We start from the raw sequence: 10,771 nt of genomic DNA, 5'->3' as shown, positions 1-10,771 counted from the left end.
GACGCTAAGCTGAGCCTATGGATTCGTGTACTTGTTTTCTTTCTTTCGGTTGCATTCTGGGATCATCACCAACAGTGCCAATCCAGTTGTCAGAGTGCCTGTGGAGCTCATTACTATCTCCATTTCTTGTTGCTGAAATCAGTGGTTCATTTAGTAGTTTGTTTGGGCCACAGTATCTGTCATCGGCCACATTTGCTACTGCGAATGCAGAACAGGTTCGATTATAATTATTCAATCCGAATTAGATGCTAACTCTCACATTCGAATATATCCCAAATTCGATTATAATTATTATTGATTCTGATATCCATATACATTTGCTGTCATTCCTATTTCGTATTAGAAATGATGAACAGGTTGTATGAACTCATACCACCCTAATCGATTTAATCTCGAAATCGATTATAATTATTAAAATGGGGTAAAAATCGATATTCAAATTGGATTTAAACGGATCAAATGTATGAAATGGATTCGGATGTAATGAAATTATCCGCATCCGCTTCCCCTTCTTCGGACACCGTTGCCTTCGCTGCGCCACGCACTTGGAGCGGGGCGCTGCTGCTCCTCCCACGTGTCAAACATCCGACGGCCTCTCATCGCTCCGCCGCCCTACGCCCCCTCTTCAAATTACCACGGCGAAGCGGAGAACAGAACGGAGCGAAAGCCGAGCACTTGGAGTGGGTGTCGGGGTACGTACGCGTTGGCCATGGCGGAGCACTCGGAGGAGTCGGCCCTGACGGAGGAGATCCAGCAGAAGTCCCGAGGCCACGAGGACTCATCCTCCTTGTCGTCTGGTTCCGATGCGGAGAAGCCCGGGCCATCACCTTCCGTCAAGGTCACACCCTACCGCCTCTTCAGCCGGGAGAGGCCTGTCCACCAAGTCCTCGGCAGCGGCAGAAGTAACGACCGAAGAAGCTCCCTTTTTTCTCTTCTTGATCCGTTAAACCACTTTGTTCTTGAAATTTTTGGGTCGATTTTTGCTTTCTTTCCGGAAAAAAGATCGAATTTTTATTGGCTACTTCGTTTGAAACCGTGTACACCGGATCTAACATGATTTTTTATCCATGCTTTACTTCCTTCGGACCGAGCTAGTGTTCTCGTTGTCACTGTTATAAGGGTTGAATTTCTACTTCTGGCAAGTTCTTGGGGTTTTGGAATTTTTGGTGATGGTGAAGGAAAAATGGCGAGATGCCAATGACTCTCTTCTCTGTTCTATGGCTCTAATCCCCAGTTTGCGTTATTATAATCGTGCCTTCAAGGCCAGTAAATGTCTCCCTCCTTTTAATGTTTTCATTGTTTTTAGGTAAAAAAAAATTCTATTTTTGCCGAGATTCTTATGAACTCTAGATCGGTTTGTTCATCAAAATACACATTTTTGTATAAAGAATAAAAGAACTTATCACAAAAGGAACTTTTATGTGATCAAGGAAATCAAGAACCTAAATTTACTGTTGGATTAGGCCCTAAATTTACAGTTTGCTCCATTTTAGCTGCTGATGTTATGCTATGGAGGAACAAGAAGATCTCAGCTGGAGTGCTCAGCGGTGCTACCGCTATCTGGGCTCTGTTCGAGTTAGTCGGCTACCATCTTCTCACTTTGATCTGCCAAGGCCTTATGCTCTCTTTACTTGTCCTCTTCTTATGGTCCAAAGCTTGCACCTTGATTAACAAGTAGGGTCTCTTCTGTTCTTAGATCATCCACTTCGAATAGAGCTAATGGTTGCGTGTTTTCATTTCAGATCTCCGCCACGCATTCCAGAGGTGAACATATCGGAAGAACGAGCCATAAAAGTTGCACTCAATATGAGGAATGAGATGAACGGGGCCTCTGCTGTTCTTAGGGAGATCGCACTGGGACAGGACCTAAAGAAGTTTCTAGCTGTGCGTTGATCTAAATTGTGCCTTCCTCAGATAGCAAAATCATCATATCTTCGTAGTTTTACGTTTGTTCTACAGTAATACATCATTCAAGTTCTTTTTAGGTTATTGCTGTGCTCTGGATTCTATCGACTGTAGGAAGCTCTGTCAATTTCTTGACCTTGGTCTACATAAGTAAGGAATTTCTTTTTGAGCTTTCCATTTTGCTTTGTTTTCCTCGCTGCCTGAATGATTGTTGTTGTTTTTCTCTCCTGGAAAACCAGCATTCATGACACTGCTCACAGTGCCTGTTCTTTACGAGAAGTATGAGGACAAAATTGATGCATCTGCAGAGAAGGCAATAACAGGAATCAGGCAGCAGTATGCGGTGTTTGATGCCAAGGTTCTCAGTATGATCCGTCGAGGTCCACTGAAGGCCAAGAAGCACTAGATCATGGGCATTGTTAGTACTGTCAATGATTTATCTGTGGTTCAGTCAGAACGCTTTCTTTATCTTGTCTATAAAGCTGTCAACTTTTTCCTTCAATCTAATTGAATGAGTGTGGCCTGTCCATCATGATTGCCATCTACCAAAACATCACTTGATGAGAACTCCATTCATGCCTATCTTCTTCACTGTAGGAAAAGTGCAATCTTCGTCTCCAAGAATCCATAAGGTAGCTGACTTACTATGATCCTCCAAACTCTGTTCCATGATGTGATTCAGATCATTGGTTCACCGGATAAAACGGGCAACAGGAGGCCGTCAACAGGTGCTTCAACATCTGCGGTATTTGAGCTCGATGCTATTATATGGGCGTCGTCTTTCGTACTCGATTTCGCTATCTTACCGGAGATGGCGATGGCGATGTCATTTGCGAAAAGGTCACGGAAGACAAAGGCATGAACGACTGTCGAAAAAAGCAGAGCTGCTACTGTAATGGTCGAGATAACAGAGAGTGCAACAGATAATGTCTGAGTGAATACGTTCTTAACTTCCGTCGAATACCTAATGGTTGCGATGGCCGCTCCGGTCATCGGAAAAGTGTAAGCCCACCAAGCTAGCGAGAACCTGCTATGTCAAACAGAAGAAGAAGAGTGAGATTGGGAGCAGAAACTAGCAAGAAGATGAACTAATCTGAAGAACAAATCATGATACCTGAATCCCCGGAAGAAATTAATACGTACAGCCTGCAAGTGGAGATGCAAACAATGGTTAGAAATCACAAAGCAAAACAACGATGAGAACACACACTGGAATACTAATCATTAAATGAAAAACAAGTCTATAGGGTGCATGGAACTCACAAGAGAAGCATAGAGGAACAGCGCGATGAAGTAGGCAATCTTCGAGCCATAACCGAAGTCTCAGGTTATTTTGGCCCACGCCATGCAAGCAACAGAAGGAGCAGCCACAAACAGAAAGAAAACTGGATGAAGATCCCTCGGAAGTGTTTCGTTTGTTGGAAGCCTCTGGTATAAGGTCACAAAGAGTACAGTGTAGTGAGCCAGCCCGACGGCATAGAAGAAAATGGGGCCTTCTTTGAGCCCCATAGATGCACCAAGCAAAGCCCCCACAAAGTTGCCCACAATTGATAGGTGATTCGAAGGATTTGCTACTTTTGATAACCTGCGTTGCCCTCCGGACATCCACTGGCCGTAGATTTTTAGTTCGAGGAAGAAAATTGGAGCCATCAGCACGTACCATAGAGCGGCATGCAGATTGACGGCAACCGAGGGTGGCATACCGATTGCTAAGAAGAGGCAGGCTATCCATGGAGCAAAGAAGAAGTTGACTCGGATGGGGTGATAGTACTCCCGGCGGATTGCTTCAAAGTAAAATATGATCTTCAGCACGTAGATGGCGGACACAATGCCCATCAATGCAAGTGAGATGCACCAGAGAACGAGATTTACGGTCGGGCTTATATGCAGAAATGATGTGGATGGTGATGTAGCTAGCGTCTTCCACAGGATAGCTTGGCTGCTGACACCAAGGCACATACCGAAGGAGGACACAGGGAAGCGAAGAAGAAAAGGCCATTTCTTGTCTTCAGGAAGAACCAACTCTTCTGACGCCTGCAAAAAGTTGATGGTATGCAACTCTTATCTTAGTGCTATTTAGGTGCAAGAATAGACATTATACATCAGTTAATTGTATGTGGCTCGTACGAATATTGAGAGTAAGCAAATTACTAATTCTCATAAATAATAGAGTTCAAAACAGTACCTTTAACTTGTCCAGTTCAGGCCCCTCTAAGGCATCAAAGAAGCGGTCTGCTGGCACGGCCTCTGGTTTAGTGTTCTTCGAGTCATTAACCTCCTCCGGTTCCTGTGGCTTTCCACGTAGGGTAGATATCTGCCTTTCAAGTTTGCCAGACCATGTCTTGAAGGAGTCATAGCGTTTGTCCTTGAATCTACAGTTCCTTGGCATTTGCTGCGGGCGCACCAAATGATCCGACTGCATATCTGGAGGCATGTTAGTGTGGGAATTTCTGACCGGTATAGGTTGAGAATGGAACTTTGCTTGCTTTTGTTGAAGCAAGCTAGCAGTAGCACTGATTGGATGATATGTCTGCCCACCAGTAGCATATGATACACCATTTTCGTTTTCTAGGACTGCTTTTGAATGTTCTACATGAAATGCAGAAGGTGTTGTAGGCATGCTGATTGAAATAGAACGCGCATGATGAGGTCCAATCATTTCAATTGGCAAACTTAGTGATGGCGTGCAAAGCGATTTGGCCTTAATATCATCATCAGTAGCTTCTGGCACCTGAAATAGAAAAGGAAACAGCTACATTAGTTATTTCATAGCAAACGATATTACTTAAAGTTACAATCAATTTGAACACAAACATTTACATGACAAAGGGTGAAGTTGAACTTCGAGACAAATTTGAACTGGAGACATAAATCTTGCCAAAAGTCAGCCTGATTGCACAGTGATCTTGCTAAAGTATCATAAATGTCAACGAGAAATGTTGCCCGGTGTGCTCATATATGCTAGTAAATCAAAGTGGGCAAAGTTCAATGTGACAATTTCTTTTTCCGGAACATATTGGGCATATCATATGTTTTTTTTTCTTGCTGATATGTATGTCAAACTAGAAAGTAAAGCCTTATTGTGTAGCGAAATCAGCTTTTCATAAAGGTTTGTTTTTTGGAAGCTTATGGCAGGATTTTATTGAGACATTATATAGGCACAAACTGAAAGTTTAGATACCCAATCGAATTTGCCCCAAGGTTTAGCAAGCAATGGTGAAATTAATTCCATGAAATTCATATGAAGGCAAATAGGTCAGAACCTACATCCGCAGAAACTAGTCAGTAGTATCAGCTAGTTTGTCCGAACCATCTTGTGTTCTCGGTGGATGCTTCGAAACAGAAGGGGGAAAAAAGTGTTGCAAGAACTTTAGCATCCAGTAGAACATCACATAAGTTGGCCAAGGAGAATTAAAAATCGATTAGTCATTAAATATCATGACTTACTTCAGCAAATGCGGGATCTCCTCGAGGGCTGGGAGTAACATCAAAACCAGCAACTGATTTGTATGTTATGTACCTGAAAAGAGATGGACAACTCTCAGGGTCAGGGGAACCCTGACTCGATGAACCCTGGTACTCTTTGCCATCCATCTGAACCTTTAAACCTAAGACAGAAAAGGAACATATATAAGCATGTAAAATCTATTGTGAAAATTTTCCTATGAAGAAGAAAAAGACGAAACAGATGGTTGATCAGTAGTATAAATTTTATGTGACCGATTTAATAATGATTCTAATGAAAGAAACTGTTGCTGGAAACATTTGAATTAACAAGAATGTATTATCCAATTGACCTAAAGACCATCTAGAACGACGACTTCAAATGCATAAGAATGACAAGAAAAATATGCTAAAAAATACTAAGCATAGAAAATTACTATTTTTATCACATGTATTGATAAAAACAACAAAAAGAAACAAGCAGTGATGATTACTCTTCCAGCTGATGATTTCTCAAGTAACCCTAGATCTGATGTTCCAGTAAGGTAGGTGGACTAAACGAATTTTGAAACAAAGTTCAAGCTAGCAGAGTAGGATCAGTAAGGATCAACAAAAGGTTGAAGAAAATTCCTCAAAATGGGAGCGCCCCAATTGGCCTCTTGAAAGAAACTCTACTCATCCAGCATGCCATGTCCTTCATGCAGTTCTGTAGATCACACAGCATGCATTGTCCTTCCAGCCACAAAAACTGAAGAAGATTCCCTAATTCCTTTTATAAATAGTTGGAACTAATACAATGGAAATTGAGATTCTTCAACTACGACGTGTTCTGATAATGCAAATGTCGAGGATAATTTAAATTAGTGACACTCGGTTTGCTGAGCCATAACACTCTAACCTAAGTTCACACTATCGAAGGATAATTTTGCTCATGAACAAAAACAGACACAGAGTTCGTCCATGGTAAATAAACAAGAGGATTAATTCAATGAGTCCACCATCCTTATTACAAGGGAGCGAAAGCGGTACAAAAATGAGAAAAACGAATTGAAAATAGATCACTCACCAAGAAAGTTTTTAGCTCGTATCATAGAAAGAAAGCTACCACATTGCAAGAGCAAAACAGAGTTTAAGAATCTGCATACCTATGGTAAAAAGTGGATCTTTTTTACTTCCAAAGAACCAACTTTCGGTTCGAGAAGAGACCACCTCTTCTACCTCTGTCTATTGGCACCGAGAAGACGATGATCTTCGACGGCACGCAGCCACGGAGAGGGGTGGGCTTCCCTGTCTCCGGAAAAGAGCACGCTTTTCGAGGAACTTGGCCCAAGTTCCGGTACATTGCCATTCCTGTGCCCTTTTCGCTATGGAAAGCAAGCCTTCGTTTGCTTTCCATCGAGCATAAATACTTCCTAAATCCGGCTCTCGCCCGCGGATCTTCCGCGTTCGATCGGATTTCCGCGATCGAGGCCAGGACGAACCTACCCCTAATTCCGGCGCTTAGTTCGCGAAGAGAAGCGGCTCGAACACCGGCGCCGGGACACGGTTTCCAGAGAATCTTTCCACCTTTGTGTTCCCTTCCCATCTTGAACAGAGACACACCGCCGCCGTGCCAACTGTAGGTGGGATGCGCGTCGCCGTGCCAACTGTCTCATCGACACGCGGCTCACAAATTAATTAAAAACCATTTCTTGGTCCATAAAAAAGACCATATTTTAATTTTATTTAAATTTTTAGCATTATTTTTCTCATGAAGCTCTTGTTTTTCCACGATCACAATCCGTGAGCCATTTAATTTCCTATGGATCATCATAATTGAATCGATATAGCTGAAAGAAATCTGCAAGACTAATGTACTAAATGTTCTTCGTCTTGGAAGTCATCAAGCATCACGAATTAAGCAGTCCCCTCCAAAAATGAAGACATTTACATCAGATCTGAAGGTTGTGTGGCAATCAAAGTAATGTGGCATCCAATCTCGTTAAAGAAAGAGTTCCATGGAATTACTCAAAGAAGGAGAAGAATGACATGCATAACAAAAGCAGCAGACGAACAAAAGAGGAGAAGAACAGAGAATACAAAAGCGTACAAAGGAGGAAGAGAAATGGAAACTCTTCTTCCTGCTTGAGATCGTTCAGCCTTGCAGTAACTCACCAGCTTTCGTCACCGACCTGCTGCAGAAACTGCAATAATGGCCGGTGTGTGTGCTCGAAGCATCGTTTCCTCTCTGTCTCCCATTTATAAGGAGAGAGGCAGTACAGGACAAGGCTCTTCCAGGCAAGCGGAAGGAAGGACACTCCCTACCGCTCCAGAATAATGGCCTCCCCATGTGCTCTATGAACTAATTCAATGCTGTCTTCAATACACATCCACCACGCTCAGGAATGAGTACGAATGATGACCTCCATCTTTTTCTTCTTCTTTCTTTATTCTGGGTTGGTTCGACACTTACGCATCTGATAGCTCAGTGCTGCGTTGCGTGGAAGATTCGTCGCCGTTCGACAGCGCCCATGTTTCATCAGGCATCGCCATTGATGGCGGAGGAAGAAGAACAACACTCGTTCAGGTTTCTTTCATATAAATGTGGATTGAATTGTAAGAATCGTCGGAACATCGAATTATCATTCATCATACGTCTTTACACAGGGAAATTAAATCTTGGATTGTGGCACAGATAAGAACAAGAAAGGAACCAGGTCACATATTACAGCTCAACGACACAGACGAGCAGCATTAGCATCGGCAGTCTAAATCACAAACCAACAAGCCTGTGAAAAGGACTTGATTAGTACACGTACTCGTTGACCTTCGAATGTCTTGCTGCAAACCTAGCGTGGATTACGCAGGGAGCAGGTGACAGTCAAACCAAACTCTCCAGAGCTTGCCATGCAAGGGCTGCGATAGATTAAAGTATAGTAGAAGATTAAAGACGCAAGTAGCAGCTGTGGCACACTTGGAAGTAGGATTTTGAGTGTGTGATTTCTTGAGTAGAAAGTTATGGATGTTTTGGCTGAAATATCAGAGTTTGACACCATAAATCCCCTGAAGAAATGGAGCTTAGAATGTGGGAGAAGAAAGAAAAGAAGGGTCTGTAATGGAAGAAACTTTGCAACATGATAACAACTCATAGGGGTGCGAGTAAATGACAGAAGGAAATAGAGACGCATGAGTGCCGTGGTGACAGCTAACAAAGGTAAAGCTCACAAGGGGATTTGATAGTGTGGTTTGAATGCACAACTATCAAAAGAAGCTTTTGAATGCAGAAATCGATTTGACAGATACATTCTCCATGGTTTGCCAAGAATCCATTCTTAAAAGTTCTAATCAAAATGCTTAATTGTTGATGACAAGATGTACATCAGCTTTAAATACGTAATCTATGGATGCCAACTTGCCAATATATCTGATGAATATTGAAATTTTCCATTAAAAATAAATTGAAGAACAGCCCTCTGTTTGCAGAAGCATTATCGATCAGATATGCAGCTTCAATAGCAGAGGAAATGGGAGAAATGGAAAGTTCAGGTCATTTTATGGCTACAACAACAAGCAATTCAATCTACAAAGACATCTGCAACTGAGGAAGAGCCCCCAAATAACTACAGATGGCAGCAAGTTTTAGCATCCTGCTTTAAGAAATCTGCTTTAGATTACAGGCTTGCTTCCCTTTCTCCCATTCACCTTACGCAGGTGATGTCTCGGGCATAGTTTCAGCAGGGAAGTCTTGATGTCTGGTTATGCCGGTGATCGTTATCCGTGTTCTTGGCTGCACTCATGATCGTTAAAATTTCGTCAATCTTGACAAATATTACAGTGGCAGTGGATGATTTCTGATTCATGATTCAGATAAACATTTTTGTACAATGAGGTATCTGTCGATGATCAATGGTGCGACGATGGTTCTTCTTCTTCTTCTTGTACTTGAAAACGATAACTTTACGATCTAATCCCTACACGAGAAACAGAGGAGAAGATGCAAGTTAAAGCAGTTGATTGAAGTTCCATTAGCTGCTGAGAAAAACAAAAAGAAAACCTGTTCCTCGACCACAGCATGTACAGCAGCATTAGATACAGGGCTGGCAACCCACACCCCTTTGATCTAACCCTAGATCAATATAAGGGGGGTGTGAGGGCTGCGTTTTAGACGCAGAAAAGAGACAGAAAAAGGCAACAACGTTGACATCCTCGTAGCAACAAAGAGAGAAGAACAAGGCAGAAAAACAAGAGAAAGAAAGGGAAGAAAACAAGGACAACGCAGAGAGACTGTTCTCAATCATCTAGCAGTGTTCTCATCTCAGGTTAGATCAAATCTACAGTAGACTCTTGCTGTGATTACTTGGGGAGATTTTAGATATTGTGGGCAGTGACGTAATCCTTATATCCCAGTTATTCTCTTGTGGTTATTGCTAGGGTTTTGGGCAAGAGATTGAGATTTGTATATTCATTATTCTCATAGTGGATTATCTCTAGTTTTCCCCCTGGTTTTTACCCTTCACATTGAAAGGGTTTTCCACGTATATCTTGGTGTTCTGTTTGATTATGTTTTCATTTTATTCCGCTGCGTATTATGGTCTTCTAGTATTTGTTCATATACAAAGGTTATTCCTCTTTATATCCCCATTAACTAGTATCAGAGCGGGATTTTGGTGATTTAATTTTTGTATTTGAACATGGAGGTTAGTAATATTTCTCACATGATTAGTTTGAATGGAAACAATTGGATGATATGGAAACTAAGAATGGAAGATATCTTGTATTGTAAAGATTAGTATGGACCTTTGCAAGGGGATAGTGCAAAACCTACAACTATGACAGATGATGAGTGGAAGAGGTTAGATCGAAAAACAATTGGGTTTATTAGACAGTGGCTTGATGATAGTGTCTTTCACTATGTTTCTACTGAAATTTCTGCATATTCTCTTTGGAAAAAATTGGAAAGTCTTTATGAAAGAAAAACAGCTGGCAATAAAGCTTTTTTGATCAGAAAACTTGTGAACCTAAAATATAGAGAGGGTGCTTCTATTGCTGGGCATTTGAATGAAATGCAGAGTATTACTAACCAGTTATCCTCTATGAAAATGTCTCTTGATGATGAGTTGCAGGCATTGTTACTTCTCAGTTCATTACCAGAAAGTTGGGAGACACTAGTGATTTCCCTTAGTAATTCTGCGCCAGATGGTATTGTCACTATGAGTCAAGTAACAAGCAGTTTGTTGAATGAGGAGTTGAGAAGAAAGAGTTCGGCAACATCTCAGAATGATTCACAGGCACTTATCTCAGAGAACAGAGGAAGGTCAAAGTCTAGAAGCAGTTCACGTATGGGTAGGAGCAAGTCAAGATCAAGAAAAGATATTGTTTGCTATAACTATGGTGAGAAAGGACATTACAAGAACCAATGTAAGCAACCTAAGAAGAACAAGAA

General features: G+C 41.8%; 1 protein-coding gene and 1 pseudogene across 2 annotated transcripts; one reads left to right on the top strand and one right to left on the bottom strand.

Annotated features, from left to right (window-relative positions):
• Positions 1-542: 542 nt before the first annotated feature.
• On the top strand, positions 543-2,432 carry LOC135673228 (reticulon-like protein B5). Of its 2 annotated transcripts, none has more exons than XM_065182042.1 (5): positions 543-902; positions 1,494-1,575; positions 1,743-1,884; positions 1,986-2,055; positions 2,145-2,432. In XM_065182042.1, the coding sequence occupies exons 1-5, from the start codon at positions 710-712 to the stop codon at positions 2,309-2,311; spliced, it is 654 nt and encodes a 217-aa protein (XP_065038114.1). In that variant the 5' UTR covers positions 543-709; the 3' UTR covers positions 2,312-2,432. The 2 variants fall into 2 exon arrangements, with proteins under 2 accessions (XP_065038114.1, XP_065038113.1); XM_065182041.1 differs by having other exon boundaries at positions 549-902; positions 1,494-1,674.
• LOC135673225 (S-type anion channel SLAH2-like) lies at positions 1,435-7,738 on the bottom strand (annotated as a pseudogene).
• Positions 7,739-10,771: the final 3,033 nt, after the last annotated feature.

The sequence above is a fragment of the Musa acuminata genome, chromosome BXJ1-5 (assembly GCF_036884655.1).
Source record: "Musa acuminata AAA Group cultivar baxijiao chromosome BXJ1-5, Cavendish_Baxijiao_AAA, whole genome shotgun sequence".
NCBI lineage: Eukaryota > Viridiplantae > Streptophyta > Magnoliopsida > Zingiberales > Musaceae > Musa > Musa acuminata.
This window is presented reverse-complemented; position numbering and strand designations above follow the sequence as displayed.

Coding starts and splice junctions, on each gene's coding strand:
- LOC135673228 (XM_065182041.1), top strand. CDS start 710: ATGGCGGAGCACTCGGAGGAGTCGGCCCTGACGGAGGAGATCCAGCAG. Junction 1,885..1,985: donor ACCTAAAGAAGTTTCTAGCT/GTGCGTTGATCT, acceptor AGTTCTTTTTAG/GTTATTGCTGTGCTCTGGAT. Junction 2,056..2,144: donor CTTGACCTTGGTCTACATAA/GTAAGGAATTTC, acceptor CTGGAAAACCAG/CATTCATGACACTGCTCACA.